Below are 16,254 nucleotides of genomic sequence, written 5' to 3' on the forward strand. Positions count from 1 at the left end.
CGCGCCAGCAGGAGAGAGCGAGAGAGCGAGAGAGAGCGCGCGCCCGCCCGACCGAGAGAGTGGCAGAAGGCCAAGCAATCGGCGCAGATACCGGGCTTCCAGGCCAGGGAACCGAGAACCGAGAACCGACAGAGGCAATAGTAGTAGCAGCAGCACCAGCACCAGCACCAGCAGCTAGGGAAGAGGACGATAGAGATAGACGAGAGGTCGATCTCACCGCCGCCCCCCCTACCGGCCCCCCCGCCTCCAATCTAAAAAAAAAAAAAAAAAAAAAAAAAAAAAGTTGTTTGAATCCCCGCAACAGCCCCTTTCCAAAGTCCATTCAATTATGGAACAGGCCGGTCTAGGCTCCGAAGCCGAGGCCGGGCCCAATCCGAAAGCGCCGGCAGGTCTCAAGCCCATCCGTCGCCGGAATCGCATGATCAACAGGTAAGCCTCCTGGTTTCAGCTTGGCGTCTTCTTTTTCCCCCGTTCGCTTCCCCCCCATGCCGTCCTTGCTTGCTTTTTTTTCTTCTTCTTTCGCCCACACCTGCTTTGCTTGTCAGACCATGTTGGCCATGCCTCACTAACACATACCGCCAATTTCATTTTGTGCATGTCGCTGGGGAATAATCAGCAACGGCTGCAGTTGATCAAAACAAGACTCGATCTAGTTTGAGCTTCTTGCTCCCGTTGTTGGTAATCCCCACAGCGTCGGCACAAAATGGAAGAGGCCAGAAAATGATAAAGCTGCCTGGAATGTCGAAAGCGCAAGCTGAAATGCAGCAAGACGTCGCCGTCGTGCGTCAACTGCCTCAAGGCGGCGCGCGATTGCCTTTACATCGGGCCCCGGCTCGACGAAGCGAGCCAATTGCGCCTCGCCGAGATCAAGGAGAAGCAGGGGTCCCTGGAGCGCCAACTCGAGCGGGACGTGGCCAAGTCGGCCGCCGCCACGACGCAGAGGAGCGCCCTGGGCCAGCGCATCCTGGCCGACGAGATCGGCGACGAGGATGCCGACGAGGAGCGCTACCTCGAGTCGACGCCGCTCGCCGCCCTGGACCTGACCTATGAGGACGATGCCGATGGCGCCGACGATATGATCGACCTGGGTATCCAGATCGGGAGGATGCGCATCACCGAGCGGATAGGCGGGCTGTCGAGACCACGCATCTCGGAAGAGGTGAGCGATATGCGAACAGCCCCTTGCCCCCTTGGTGCTCTTTCTACTTGTCGTCGTGCAAGGATTAGCTAACCCACGCCACTGTCGCAGATTTCGGCCGGTCTGTCCGGGCAGTACCGCTCCCACGCCGGAACACCCCGGTCGCCCTTCGGAGTATCGTTGCCGAGCGGGCCGTCTCCGGCCTTGGGTCCACCTACCGGCCTTGACAGCATGTCCGACGGCGGGGCCTCGGACATCTCGATGCCCGACTTCCTGCGGCCGGGGGCCCAGTACATCGCCCCGACGAGCGGCCTGTTCTTCAGCCAGGTCATCGAGCAGCCCTCGCTTAGCACCTTCCTGCCCTGCCGCGAGTACGCGGACCGGTTCCTGCGGCAGTACTTTGTGTCGGTCCACCCGATCGCGACGTGCGCGCAGCGGGCGTCCCTCGAGGAGACGTACGCCGCCTTCTGGAACGTCGTGGACGCGGGCCTGTACGAGCCGCGCGCCTCGGCCCAGGCCATCGTGTTTGCGGCCCTGTTCAGCGGCGCCGTCGCCATGGACGAGAACGATGCGGTGCGCGAGCTGGGCGGCTTCGCTAAAGAGAACTGGGTGCACAGTCTGAAGATGGGAACCGAAACGGCGCTGAGCAAGGCCAATTTCCTGAGGACCACCAAAATGGAAACGATGCAGGCCTTTATTATATACATGGTGAGTGAACTTCCAATTCAAAAGTTTCTGTCATGGGTTGCTTGCTGAAGTGGGAAACAGCTGCCGCTGTGCCGAGCAGAAGTCTCGAGAGCCCACTCAGTCCTTGTAGGGGCAGCCGTGAGGATGGCCGAGTGTATGGGCCTGCACCGCGATGGGGAGGCGTACGGATTGACGCCCCTCGAGACCCACGTGCGCCGTCTGGTCTGGCATCAGCTGTGCTTTCTGGACATCAGGACCTGCGAGGCGCAGGGACCGAAGCCAGTCATACGGCGTGAAGACTACGACACCAAGCTGCCGGTGAACTGCAACGAGGACCAGCTCACGCGCGCCGTCATGCCGCCCGAGCCGGCGGACCACTGGACCACCAACACGCTGGCCCTGATCCGCTTCGAGATCAACGAGATGATGCGCATCATCTGGCTGGACCGGCGGCGGCTCGAGTTGCGCAAGATCTCGCTGACGGACGTGCTGGCCAAGATTGAGAACTTCCGGCGCCGCATGTCGGAGAAGTACGACCACCTGCTCGACGTGGGCCAGCCGGCGCAGCGCTACGCCAAGTGCGTCATGTCGCTGCTGACGTACCGCCTGCACGCCATGGTGCTGCACCCCTACCACTCCAACGCGGCCCACCCCATGCCGGCCCAGCTGAGCTCCCTGCTCGTCAGCTCCGGCATCGTCATCGTCGAGCACGCCATCCAGCTTGAGACCAACCCCCTCTTCCGGCCCTGGGCCTGGTACCTCGGCGCCTACTTCCAGTACCAGATCGCCCTGCTTCTCGCCACCGAGGTCTACTACCGCCCGGGCTCCCGCGACGCCGACCGCATCTGGACCTGCCTCGACTACGTCTTCGGCCTCGACCGCCGCCTGCCCCCCGAGGCCAAGGGCGTCCACCTCCTCTCCGAGATCCAGGGCAAGACCGCCGTCTACATGCGCCTGCGCAAGATGCGCGGTCCCACCAACACGGCCCGCGCCGCCCTCGCCCAGAACGCCCTCGCCGGTACCGGGCAACAGCCCCCCTCAAATTCTCCCTATGCAACTGCTACGACAGCAGCAGCAGCAGCGGGATACCAGCACCAACACCAGCATCACCACCAGCACCACCAGACGCAACAGCAACAGCAACATATTCAGCAGGTACAGCAGGCACAACAACAACAGCAACAACAACAACAACCGCAGCAGCACCATCAAGCGCCACCGTCGTCTTCCTCGCTGTTCTTGCACACCAACAGCGGAACAAAGGCGGAGCCGGATCGCCATACACCGTCGGTACCACAACCACCGCACCCCGCGGCGGCAGTTTCGCTGCACCATCAACCACCGCCGCCCATGGAATTCGCGGGCGTCTCAGACGGACAGGTCCTCTACAGTCTCCCGCCAAACCACGAGAGCCCCGGGAGCAGCGACACGTCGAGCGTGGGACACGCCCAGACCGTGAACGCAATGGGGGGCGTCGAAGGTGGCGGTGCCGGCGGCGGCCGCAGCAGTGCAGCGGCCGCAGCATCCCTGGCTGGAGCAGCGGCATTGCCAACCACCACCGTCGGGGGTAGCATCATGGACACTATCGACTGGGTAAGCAAGATCTCGCTCATCCGTCCACCCGCCTACGTCATTTGTCGGATAAAAAGCTCTCTCAATCACTACTAGCATTTTTAATTCCCGACTAACCAAACATCACAGGACACCATGACGATGCTGTTTCCCCAGGATCCCCATACAGGCGCGTTCAGCATTCAGGGGTACAATGACCCCAACTCGTTGCTCTGGATGGGATTGATTGATGGGGGAGGCGGAGCCGAAGCACCTGTGATGCAGTGAAAGTATATCATTGTGTTGTTGAGGCGAGGGTCACATTACAGGTCACACGTTTTTACAGGTACTGTTTTGCTTCGAGATATAGGGCGGGAGATGTGTGCCCAAAGAGAAGGGCATGATGGATGATGACCTTTGACTCACATACGAGGTCTGGAAGACAACCAAATGCCTTGACAGTCGTAGACTGTCAAGGTTCGTTAATAGAGGTATAGAATGCAGGTTCACGGTCTTCGTGGATATACCCATTGTCAAATTCTTGGCTGCGGCGGGGGTTATTAGAAGCTGGCAAAATGCACCGCGTACGTGGATGGATGCTCAACAGTGTGCCAACAACTGGGCTTGACTTCAATACGTGAAAAGAGCCAATTCAATGAAATATCGTGTCTCATTAATGTAGACTAGAAAAAGACAATAAGAGGAGAAGCCCCTTATGTGAGTGAGGTATGAAAAGTCCCATGAAGCCAAACCAAACCCGCCCAAACTCCAGATCCGGATATCATAACGGAACTTTTTTTGCACACGATTAAGCAAAAATGAAAAATAGCGAAAATGAAAACATCGAAATCACTGTGCGCTTCGATCAACCCAGGGACCCCCTTCCCTCTACCGATCCGTTTTCTTTTTGTTTGTAACACTAGCGCGTCTTCATCCATATACCTCTAAGGGGCTCCTTCTCTTCACGTTCAACATAAATGTAGAGCCACGTACGTCTAATGCGAATTTATTAAAATTCGACAACACTCTTATCGGGAGCCCACGGGTGACTGGCGTGGGGACATTGGCATACTTGCAACGCTCTTAGCGAGCACTGAAGGGGTAGTCTTTCTTGACAAGGGCGTAGCTCCCCGTGATAGAGGTACGCCACCGGTCTCAGATGAGGGTGTCGCCATGCGGGCTGCTGGCTGCCTTGGCTTGGCAACAAGAACTTGAGCGGGGAAGATGACGATCTCGTCATCACCCACCCCGTTGTCGTCTCCCTTCTTGACTACCAGGGGGAATAGGACAGAGCGAACAAGAGCGCCCTGAGCTTCGAATTCGTCATTCGAGGTTGAGCCTCCTGATCGCTCGTTCATGAGCGCTGCATTGAAGACGACCGTGTCAGCAATGTCACCACTGGCGTCGTATTGAGGCTGCAGCGGCGGTAGCATCATGTATTCGGCTCGCTGGGTGCGCATTTCGATGGACAGATCCACAGCCTCGCGCATGACGCGACGGAGCTGTGATTGAATCTGGTCCTCCAGGTTGGAAGGGGGCGGCAGAATCATGGAAAGTGTTTGCAAAATGGCCTGCACAACGGCCTCGGTGTCGTCATTGCGCTGGTTGCCAAAGGCGGGCCGTTTTGATAGCAAGGTAAGCGTAACGGCACGCCATTGACGTACAGCCTGTGGAGGGCCAACCTCCGAGAGCAGTTTCTCGAGTGATTTTAGCTTCTGTCGCTGCTCGCGATCCATACCGAAAAGGTATCGCGTAAAGACGAATTCCCAGATCATGTTCATTGTCATGGACATGAAGACGTCGCGACGCCTGACACGGTCGCTCAGGTACTCGTCGACGTCGGTACCGTCAAGCATCGAGTTGTCAAGCCTGTCGATGATCTTCTCGTCGTTGATCTCGCTGGTCAAGCGGCAAGCGCGCATGTCGGAGAACTTGGAGAAGCGGAGCACCCATTGCTGAACATGGGCGCACAGCTGCTGGCAACGGTGGTCGAAATGGTCTTCGTCCTTCAGCCGGAGGAACTCGGTATCGGGAGGCTTGGCGGCCAGGATCTGCTGTTGCAGAAGCCTGACTTGCTGCTTGGTGGCGTCGAGCTGCTGGAGCAGATTCTGAATCTCGGCATCCTTTTCACGCAGCGTCTGGTCGTATTGGCCGCGGGCTTGCTGCAGCTCTTGGGCGGCAGAAGTGTGTTGGGACTGTAGCCTGCTGTATCGGTCATTGTGCTGATTCGCAAGCTGTGCATTGGCGCTGTTCAGACCCGTGTTGACTTCGGTCAATCGCTGGACTTCTTTCGTCAGCCCATCGAGGGCATTCCGCAGCTGTTCAATCTCGGCGTCTCGTTCCGTGACGGTGACGGCGGCGCGTTGGTTGCCACGGGACTCGGCGTAGTGTCGTGCTTCGGCGAGTGCGCGATTTTCTGCCATCAATTGCTCGACCCTGGACTCGAGCTCGAGGACCTGCATGCTCTGTCGGCGACGCATACTGTGGGGACGGGTTGGTGACCGTGGTGAACCGATGCGGCCTTCACCCATGCCATCCTGCGGAAAGACGGAAAGGTTAGCACTCCACACACTGCACAAAAACAAATTAGGGCTGGCGACTTACGTAGGAGATCTCGGCCATGTCCCTCGAGGCACGGACACGGCCTTCGTTGGCGACCGGGGTGGTATTCTGGGACGCTCGATGGCGATCGGGGTGGGCATTGGCAGCAGCAGTAGTCTTGTTGTTGGGTCCATGGGCAGCAGGATTATTATGGGCTGCTGCTGCTGCTGCTGGGGCTGGGGCTGGGGTGGGCGAGTACGGGTCGGGCTCAGCTTTGCTTTTGCTGGCGAGCGAGTGGAGGCTGGAGTGGCTGCCGCCGTGTTGGCCAAGAGATCGGAGGTCAGCGCTCATTCGCTCCACCCGCCTTAGCGGCGGGGTGTTGGCGCCTGAAGAGTGGAGACTTCGGATGCCTGGGCTGTCAGGCCGCAGCTTGAGAGGCTCGGGCGTTCGTGGCGTCCGCAGTCGCGAGATGCTCGTGTTGGATGCCGATCGTCTCAGCTGCGCCTGGAGCTCTGCGTCGGCCCGCGCGGCATCCTCAAAGTGTCGCACGTTGTCCGACACGCTTCTTTGCTGGTACGCTGGCGACGGCGTCCGATTATCTGGCCCGGGCGTCCGGGGTTTTCTGGGGTCCAACATCTTCGATGGATCGGATGGAGGCGATCTGGATCCACTGCCTACCGAATATTGGTTGAGGCGGGGTATATCATCACCCAGCGGCGATTTCTTGAGTCGTCGTTCGTCCGACGGCTTGGATGTGCCCTTCGAGTCGGTAGAGGCCCAAGATAGCCGGGCCCCCTCGTCCAGTGTCGAGAGCCCTTCCCGCAAATGGACACCGCTGTCGCGCTGAGTGGCGTCTTGGAACTGGCTGTGCTTCACTGGGTTAGGAGAGTCTGTCATGAACCCACTGTCACGGTTGATCTCGGGAGTGTGAACCACAAGTCCTGGTTGCGGCAAAGGGCCCATATCGTCCTCGAGGTCTTCGTGCGTCTCCTCCTCAACACGCGGGAGACTGCGGCTTGACATGGTCGATCCACGGCCAAAGTCGGCCATATCATGGCTAGACATAGACATTGGCCCGAATGATTGGTAGACAGCGTGACTTCTCTCGACTTGAGGTTCTGATGTATCGAGTTCTTCTATGTCCCTCATGAGCTCCGAGCTTTGGGAGTCTTGAGACTCCCTTGACTCAGTTTGCGTCGGTTCTTTGCTAGGAACACTCCTGTCGGCAACGGAGCATGTTTTTTGTCCTCGGCCGACAATAGGACTTTCAGGTGAGTCTGACGTAGTATCTTCAACATGCTTCGGGAGACTTCGCGCTGTTCTGTTGCTCGCTTTGCCTTCGGCTTTGGCAGTAATCGTATCCGGAATGCGAATGTCCTCCTGTGAAGTGATATTGTCGAAGCTCTTCGACTTCTTGCCCCTCGCCTTCTTCGATAACCCAAACTGCTCTGCCATCTTTTCCACCCCTCCAGTCAGAGCACTGGCAGCTAGCAGAGCTTCCGCCTCCTCTGTGCTCCTTTGGGCGTCCTCTGCTGAAGCCTCTTGATCATGATGGGTATACTTTTGTCTGTTGCTGGGCCCCTTCTCGAAATATGAAACAGCTAAATCCCTTTGGGGAGTTAATGCTGGAAGTGATTTATGCTTCATATCTAAGCTCGGCATGTTTTGGCCGCGGGATGTGAGGTTCGACGTAGCAACCTCTCGATTCGGGGCGATGTCATAGGAAGGAGTATGCATGCTATCTGATAGCTTCAGACTCATGTCGCGGGCGCGGGACTTCTTGCTGGATGCCGGCTGGTCAAAGTATGAAGCTGCAATTTCTCGGGCGACGGAGTCTGATTCTGGAACATCTCGACTCCGGAAGTTGTCATCGGGAACAACCCTGGAGGCTGGAGAAGTGTCGTCTTGCGGCGTAGGATCTTCGAGACTTGCACTCGCAGGCTCCTGCGTGGCAGAAAGCGGCTCAGGAATGACAGAGTCACCCAGGAAAGATTGCATTCTGACCTTCTTGCCGGGCTGCGTCGATTGATCAAATGGCGGTTCATGATCAATATGGCTGCTCAATTGAGCAGGCGACAAGTCAACTTCTACTGGCCCTGAGGCTTGCCGATGCTCCGATATTGCTCTTTCTGGAGTGGGGGGAGTAGGGAGTAGCGATCCGGCCTCAGTAAATCCAGTCTGAGCAGATGCAGGCTCAGTGGAGGTAGGCGCATCCGAATGGGATTGGTCGACCGTCATAGGTTCAGTCGGTACGCCACGAGAGACGGTTTCCCTTTGATCGCCGAGAGAGCCAAGTTCTTCTGGAAATGGAAGTACCTTGGGAACGGTTTCTTGCTCGGCTTCCGGAGGAGTACTGGATTTGCGCTTCTTGTGCTTTTTGCCTTTGTTGCTTGTTGTCGCCGCCCATTCGTCGTGAGCGGGCTCGCTGGCAATAGGCTCGACAGGAGCTGGCACACCGGGTATCAGCTCGTCTGTGGCGGGTTCAGAAAATGACGCTTCAGCGGCATCGCCATCGGGGGATATGTCCTTGGTAGTTGTGGAGTGCTGGATATCTGACATATGTTCTTTGGAGGGGGTCTCTGGTTCCAGAATTGCGGTGTCTTTCTTGGTGGTTCCATGATCAGCCCACCCAGCCACGGCCGGTGTCACGGGGAGCTCTTCGCTGGGGACAGGTTCTCCCATTGTCACGTCTTTGGACGCCTCCAAGTCTGGTTCCACAACACTACTGTCGTTGGTTTCGACTTGGGTTTCGGGAATAACAGGAGTCTGTTCATCAGGAATAGTCTCAGAGGTCAAATCAGCAAGGGCCTTTTGCTTCTTCTTATCCTTCTTCCTCGACTTTTTGCTCTCTGAGTCGGCCCATTCGCCCTCGAAGGAAGTTGCAGAGTCCAAAGAAACCGGGGCTGCTTGTGGCTGGTCTGTGGTGTCAACTCGCATCGACTCTGCGAGCTCCGTTTCGGCGTTGTCGTGATGTTCGGATGTCGGAAGCGATGTAGTGTGGCTCTCAAGGTATGGTTCTGATTCAAGCTGCAAATTGTCCTTCCCCTTTCTCTTGTCTTTTTGGGGCTTTTTGGCAGTGAAAGAATCAGCCCATGTGTCCTCAGCACGCATTTCAGATGCGAGTTCATCAATAGCTGACTGTTCAGTGACTGGCTGTTCAATAGCTGACTGTTCATTAGCCTCGATCTGTTGAGTAACGCTCAGCTCTTTAGGCACGGTGTGCTGTTCCGCCATAGGAGCATCACGAGAGATGGCGGTGCTAGCATAAATTGGCAGCGCCTCAGATAAAGCCCGTTGCTCACTTCGGTCGCGAAGCTCCTGCTGGATCGCAGGGGCTTCAATGTTAGATGCGGGTCCAGGCTCAGTCATGATACCAGCTTTATCCTTCCTTTTCTTGTCCTTCTTCGACTTCTTCCTAGAGATAGGAGACGTGGAAATCTCATCGTCTTTGGGAATTGAAGTTTCTGCATTGACCGGCTGCTCTCCAGATATCGGCGACTGTTCCTCGCGCTCCATGCCATCAATTGTGTTCTCCTGGCTTTGTCGTTGGCGAGAAGCACTTGCGGCCTCAACCGGAGTTGCAGCAGAGACTGGCGCTTCCTCGGTAGCTTGCAATTGCTCCGAGAAAACGCGAATAGGCAGCTCAGAAGTCGTTGCATCTTCCATTTGCGTCTGATTAGGTGTCTGATTAGGTGTCTGATTCGTAGTATGGTCGAAGGATTTGGCAGATTGGGCTTTCTTCGCCTCCCTGAATCTCTTCGTAGAAAGGCTGGGGAATTCATCGTGCTCATTGGAAGCATCGCCAGGTAATTCCGTTGCAAGGTCGTCGGCTGGAGCTTGTTCTGGCGCCAACAACCCAACTTCAGGAAGCACGGTGGTTTGACCCCCCGCACTGCGTTCTAAGTCGTCACCGGGTTTGGTCAAGTCTCTTGTCGCCGTTCCCTCCAGTGCAGGGGCTGCGGAAACATCTTCAGGAACGGAGGTCTCTCGAGAGATGGTGTTCTCGATTGGCGGTTCCTGTCGAGCTGGGTGCACATCTGGAACTGACTGCGCTTGTGCAATATACTCCTCCTTGCCTGTTGCGGAAGGAGTTGATGGCTTCTCGACCGTTGGCTCTTCAAAAGACCCCTCGCGCATGGATTTTCTAGGGGGTTCCTCTGAGCGGATCAACTCATCCACAGGCTGCCGGGCCGGAGTAGTTGGTTGCTCCTTAATTGCCGGCGAAGAAAAAAGTGGCGAAGTAGGCAACGACTCCTGCTCATATCGTTCTCGCGAAGCCTTTTTCTTGTCATTCTTCGACTTCTTGAATGAAACAAATTCGGGAGATTCGCTCTCGGGCTTGAAATCGTCGATGGCGGGCAAGGAGTTCCTTCCAACAATAAGATCAGTGGCTGGACTTTGAACATCAACTTCATCAAGAGGTTCCTCGACGATGCATCCCTTGCTATCTTTCCTAAACACAACCGCCTCAGTTACAGATCCATCCGTGACAAAAGGCTCATGTTCTGGATCGACTTGAAATCGATTAGCTCCCTTCTTTTTCTTGTCGTTCTTAGACTTCTTGCTTGATGCGAACTCAGGTAGCGTGTCTTGAGCCTTTTGATCGGTTTCTGGCTCAGCAGGCAAGGCTCTATCCAGTGTTTGGCCCGGTTCGGCCTCGTGCGCATAATCTGCTGTGTCATTGACGTTCAAGGACTTTTCCCTCACAGGCAGAGGCTGAGTGGGGTCCTCAAGATTGGCCTCCTTTCCCTTCTGAACTGATTGCTTGACAGAACCTTCGTCTTTTGAAGCCTCTTCAGTTTGTGGGATCTCCTCTTCGACGGGGATGTCAGGTATCCATTCGGCTGTCTCGCTAAGGACTTTGCTTGTGGACTGACTTGGAGTCACGATAGGTTGGCTAGCAGATTCCTCGCCTGTGGGAGAGGCTGGCTCGGAGGGTTCCGGGGCCGTTTCTCGCGGACTGTCATCGCCGAAGGGATGGATCTCTTTTTTCTTCTTTTTGTCCTTTTTCGACTGCTTGACTGGTGCGAAGTCTTCCACAATCTCCTCCTTTTGCTTGCCAAGTGGGGTGCCTGCAGCCTGCTCGCTGGGAGACCCGTTCTTCTCATCGGTAGAAAGGACATCAACCTCTTTCTGTTCTTCTGGGGGGCTCTTGGCGAAAACGGCTTCGCGAACTTGCCCAGGAGCTGTTTCGGAAGGCAAGATAACAAGCTCGTTCTCGGAAGGGACTGGTAACTCTTTAATGTCGTCCTCCCATGGGGTTTCTAGCTTTTTCTTCTTCTTGTCCTTCTTTGACCTTTTGGGCGAAGCAGCGTCCGGTTCTGGCAGGCCAGACACCCCTGATTCTCCACTTGGGTCAGCGTTGCTCTTATCTTCAAAGGACGGCGCAATGATCTGGTTAGATATTGCTTCCTCGAAGAGATGAGGCTCGGTCGGAGCCTCGATAGGAGCCTCGACGACAGGTGATGGAGTCGACGCTTCCGCAGTGGGTGGTGCATTGAATGGCCCATCCAAGAACAACCGAGCTTCCCTTTTCTCCTTGTTTCTGTCTTTCTTCGACATCGTGGGGGTGCTGAATCCCCACTTGTCCTCCGCATCAGCGTCCAGTGCATTCGTTTGTTCTGGCAAACTTTTGTCTTGCTGCAATGTGTCCTCCTCGATTTGGTATTCGGAAGTCGATTGCAACTCCGGCACTGTTGCTGTGTTGCTATCAACACTTGCCCGCTCGGCCAGTATCGACGACGTTTCGTGAGCAACTTCACTGGGTTCTAGGCCAGCCTTGAGAGTCGACTTATCTGCGACAATGGTTCCATCCTGATGGTTTTGTTCCTCCACCGGTTGCTCCTCGCTAGGTCCCGCAATATCCTCCGTGACCAAAGGTTCAGTGGTTGATGGCTCCTTCTCGGAAGGCTGGCCGGGGGCTAAAAAAGACTGATCGGTCTCTCCGGAAGACTCCGGTAGCCGTGTCTGGCTGCCCTTCTTTTTCTTCTTATCTTTCTTCGATTTCTTCGTGGGCACAACTGTATATTCATCCTCCTGGGTCTGAACAGGTTGCTCCTCCGGTTGCTCACCAACTGGCGGTTCCGCCGACGTTTCAGTTGTCCGATCCACTAGTTGCTCAGTGAGCTGATCTGTTGGTTGCTCAGTGGGCTGCTCGTAGCTTAAGACATCTTCATTAGGCAAGATTCTTGGATCTGCGTTTGACTTGTCTGCCGCTTCTGAGGCAGCAGAAGGCGACTGCGGGCGTTCAGAAGGAATCCCCGCTACCGGCTCCACGGTCTTGACTTGCTCTGGCTCGTCCACCATAATGGCCTCGGCCATGGCCTTCTCTGGTATCGACTCATCTTGGATGGGTGCAGAGTTGTTCTCGATATCCCGCAGAGTTTCCGCGTGCTGGTCGGTAGTTGTGACAGTCTCCTCGGATGGCGTAGAAGTCTCCAGTGTTGAGATATCTGGGTCCTGTTCTTGGCTCTTTCTCTTGGCCTTCTTCTTGTCTTTCTTGCTCTTCTTGGTCACCACAGGAAACTCATCGTCGGCAGACACAACGGAGATATTCCTGTTAGTGGTATCCTGCTTTGTGGACTCCTCAGGCCTGGAGTCCGTTGCTTCAAGAGGTTCTGACGAAAAAACACTGTGGGCTGGCTCATCCTTGTTATCTAGAGTGCCATTGCTAGGAGACTCGCCAGTTGAGAGGTCTGACATTGTCACCGGCTCAGGCGTGACTTCTGAGTCTACTGATGAAGGCTCGCTTCTCGGACCGGAGTTTCCAGCACCCGTCTGCGCCTTCTCAAGAGACACCAAGGGCTGCTCCTCAACTGAGTCCGCAAATGTGACGCTCTTACGCTTTTTCTTGTCTGTCTTGGTCTTCTTGGGCGTTGTAAGACCAGTATCTTGGTCGTCTTCAGGTTTGGTCACCTCCTCGGTTGGCGGAAGCACATCGGCCTCTGGTGTTGGTTGTGGTGCCGTTTCTGACGTGGTTACTGATACCTGCTCCGATGCATCTTCCGGCGTTCGCTCTGGCGTTCTTTCTGACGTTGGTGCGGATAGCGGCTCCGGTGTCTCCTCCGATGTTGGGTCGACCGTGATGTCGGTAGGTTTCTCTGCACTTTCGTCCGCAAGGCTGGCCTGTCCCATCTTACTCTTCTTCGATTTCTTGGACGGGGTCGCAGGCCATTCATCATCTGGAGCGACCTCTTGAGAGCTTGTTTCCTCCTTGATAGCCTGGTCATCCACACCCACCGGGGGCTCGATTGGTGCAACCGATTCTAACAGCGGGTCTTCTGCTATCAATGAAAACTCCGAAGACTGATGTGCGGGTTCTATCAATTCTGTATCGAGCGAGACGGAAGAAGCCTTCTTCTTCTTCTTGTCCTTCTTCGACCTTTTGCTTGACGCCCATTCTTCATCAGGCTGAGCTTCGTGAGCTTCGCCTACGCCGACCGAAGGCACCGGGGTGGGCTCAGAAGCGACATTTCCTTGTGTGGAGACAGCATCATCTCGGGCGCTCTCGGTGGTGAAGTCTTCCACAGTCGGGGCTACGTCACCAAGATCATCAAAGACCTGTGATGCCTTCTGGGACTTCCTAGCCTTCTTGGCCATTGCTTGAACACCGTCGGCGTCAACGGTGTCTTGGCGTTCCACTGGCTGATCCTCGATGTGAGACGAAGGCTCCTGCGCGACCTCTATGGGCTCAATTGGTCGCTGCTCAGTCGACGGGGAGGCTCGAGATAGAGGGTCCTCCACAGGCTCAATTGCACTGGATGGGGCTTCCGGCTGGGGATCCAAAGATTCGGTTACGCTTTGCCGCTTCTTCTTCTTGTTCTTCTTGCCCTTCTTGGAGGCACCACTTTCTTCTGTCAAAGCGGATATGTCGATGGGAATTTTGGGGCCATCTTGGGTGGAGGTGGTGCTGGATGGGGCGGCGGTGATATCACCTGCAGGCGCATCGTTCTCGCCCACCGCCATAGGTGGTTGGGCTGGCAAGCCCCCAGCGTCGCGTCCTGGCTCTACAGGGCCTACACTGACAAGTGGGTCTTGCGGTGGGTCGGCTAGGCCTAGGCGACCAGGATCGCGCTGGAGCTCATCCTCACCGCTGAAAAGATCGGGCTGGGATGGAGCTTCCTCCACATGCCCTGCAACCGTAGGCTCTGGTGATTTGTCCTTGCTCAGATCCGGCCCATCAAACCCCGTCGCGGTCTGCACAGGCGCGGGGGTGAATCGCAACGCTTCGGTGCCCAGTTCTCCAGGTTCACCCCGGCGATCCGAGTCTTCAGCCCAGCTGTGAGGCTCTTCTGGCACCTTCTTGCTATCCTCCAATTCGGAGGGTGGTCCTTGTTGCTCCGAACTTTTGGTCTCTGCTTCGGGCTGGGATGCGTGCCCCTGCAAAGCACTGACCGCTGGCAGCATTGATAGCGCGGAAGGGAAGTAGAAGTAGCTCTCCTCACGTGGGGCGTCCGCCCCAGAGCCCATCGGGCGCAAGTGCACACCGGGAGCGGAAGGTAGGTATTCGGGGTCTGGCGCTGATTGGTGAGTATCAGAACCCGGTACCATCATCACCGGGGCGGATTCTCCGAAAGAATCTGCTTCTGCCTGTCTAGCGTCGTCAGGCTGTGGCACATCTGACGATGGTAAAGCTTCTGAGCGAGTAGTCCCGTCAGGCTGCGGCTGAATGGAAGCATCCGTCATTAAGGCATCTTGTAGAGGCTCATTAACTGAAGGGACAAGAGAATCAGATGCAAGTTCTATTGTAGACTGTGACTTCTTATTCTTCTTTTTCTTGCTCTTCTTGGTCGGGACCACGGTCTCAGACGCTGGTTCTTCCATAGAGATTCTGCCGACAACGGGCTGTGGCTTGATGGTGGTCTGCTCCTCAAGGTGCTGATCGGCAGGTACCTTCTCTACGACCTCTACCTCTGTGGTTGGCTGCAATTCGATAGTGGCCTGCTCCTGTGGTCCTTGGTCGGCCGGGGCCTGTTGTGCAACATCCACTTGCGCTGGTTCAGACTCAACTGTGGTCTGCTCCTTGAAGTGATCCTCAGCTGGAGTACTGTTCGTTACTTCCAAGTCGGTAGGTTGCGGCTCAAGCGTTGCCGGTTCCTGGTTTTGCTGATTAACCACTTCTTTGGATGCTACTTCCGCAGACTCATCTGCTAGCGTGGCAGATCTTGTGACTTGATTTGCGTCTTCGGATGGGGTAGAGCCCGGATCTTGTAGTGTTGTATCAATAGACTGAGTCTTTTTGCCCTTCTTCTTCTTACTCTTGCTAGTGGTGGGCATGGGCTCATCAAGAACACTAGGCTCGGGGGATGGCTGCACGGTCGGCTCACCAGAAAGCCCTTGGTCGACTGCGACTTCTTTCTCTTCGGTCGAGAACGGAACGCTCAGCTCACCAGGCACAGTTTGTTCAGTGACTGTAAGTGGTTCTGCAATGCTAGGCTGGGCGCGGATATCTGCTGGTGCCTCATCCAGTCGCTTCTCTTCTGCAGCACCAAATTCATCCAACATTGCCGATCTATCCTGTGACGGACTAGTGATACCAGGCTCGGCAGCATCTTCTGTGACTGAAGCACTCGCTGGCATATTTATGCTGAGATCGGCCGCCTCTTCCTTTGGCGCTGTCACGGATTCCTCTGGCTGCGATGAGGAATACTTCTTGGCCTTCTTCTTCTTGCTCCTTCTGGAGATAGGCGAAGGGGGGTCCAAAGTCGTAGACGTAAGCTGGCGGCTTTCCTCGTCGTGTTTGTCTTCATTTGTGGGAGTGACAGCTTCAGCCGTAGTTGTAGGCTCGGGTTCCATTCCCTTGGGCCTTTCTTCTTTGGCAGAAAGTGAGGGAATCGCAACCTCGGTGTCTTTCGTAGTCGCACCCTCTACAGATGCTTCCCGAACTGCGCTCTCTTGGTCGGCGGTGTCAACCATTGAATTGTCCATGACGAAAGATGATGGTGCGTCAACAAATTCGGGAGTCAAGGTAGCCTCATCAGTTGATTTGGTCTGAGTGATGTCCACAGGTGGGGTTGACAATGCATCAACAAAGCCTGGTATCGAAATGTCTTGGTCAACAGTTTTGGCTGGGATGCTCTCTTCAACAGCGGTAACCGCTTCGTTATTTGCCGGAGTATGCGTCTCGGAAGCAGTCATTTCGTGGCTTGTATCGGGCTCCAGTATCGATGATTTGCGGTTCTTCTTCTTCTTGGCTTTCTTGGAAGGGGAACGAGTTGAGGTCCCTGTTTCTGCCTGTGAAGATTGGGGTCCTGACTGGCGTGAACTAGAACCGCTTGTTGGTGGAACAACCTGACTATCGGTAATTTGAGGCGGCTCTTCCTTTTCATCGACTGGCT

The 16,254-nt window shown here is 55.8% G+C and overlaps 3 protein-coding genes across 3 annotated transcripts; 1 reads left to right on the forward strand and 2 right to left on the reverse strand.

The window, feature by feature from the left end:
* Positions 1-328: 328 nt before the first annotated feature.
* On the forward strand, positions 329-3,664 carry PG985_006988 (uncharacterized protein; the record flags this gene model as incomplete). Its single annotated transcript, XM_066826757.1, has 5 exons — positions 329-429; positions 730-1,159; positions 1,250-1,846; positions 1,907-3,418; positions 3,527-3,664. 5 exons carry the CDS (start codon positions 329-331, stop codon positions 3,662-3,664), a joined length of 2,778 nt encoding a protein of 925 aa, XP_066686364.1.
* A 740-nt stretch (positions 3,665-4,404) lies between these two features.
* On the reverse strand, positions 4,405-5,838 carry PG985_006989 (uncharacterized protein; the record flags this gene model as incomplete). The annotated part of the gene is made up of 1 exon (XM_066826758.1): positions 4,405-5,838. One exon carries the CDS (start codon positions 5,836-5,838, stop codon positions 4,405-4,407), a length of 1,434 nt encoding a protein of 477 aa, XP_066686365.1.
* A 124-nt stretch (positions 5,839-5,962) lies between these two features.
* Positions 5,963-15,844, reverse strand: PG985_006990 (uncharacterized protein; the record flags this gene model as incomplete). Its single annotated transcript, XM_066826759.1, has 1 exon — positions 5,963-15,844. The coding sequence occupies one exon, from the start codon at positions 15,842-15,844 to the stop codon at positions 5,963-5,965; it is 9,882 nt and encodes a 3,293-aa protein (XP_066686366.1).
* Positions 15,845-16,254: the final 410 nt, after the last annotated feature.

This window comes from Apiospora marii (genome assembly GCF_038362585.1).
Source record: "Apiospora marii strain CBS 49790 chromosome Unknown utg000004l_segment0_segment0, whole genome shotgun sequence".
Classification (NCBI taxonomy): Eukaryota; Fungi; Ascomycota; class Sordariomycetes; order Amphisphaeriales; family Apiosporaceae; genus Apiospora; species Apiospora marii.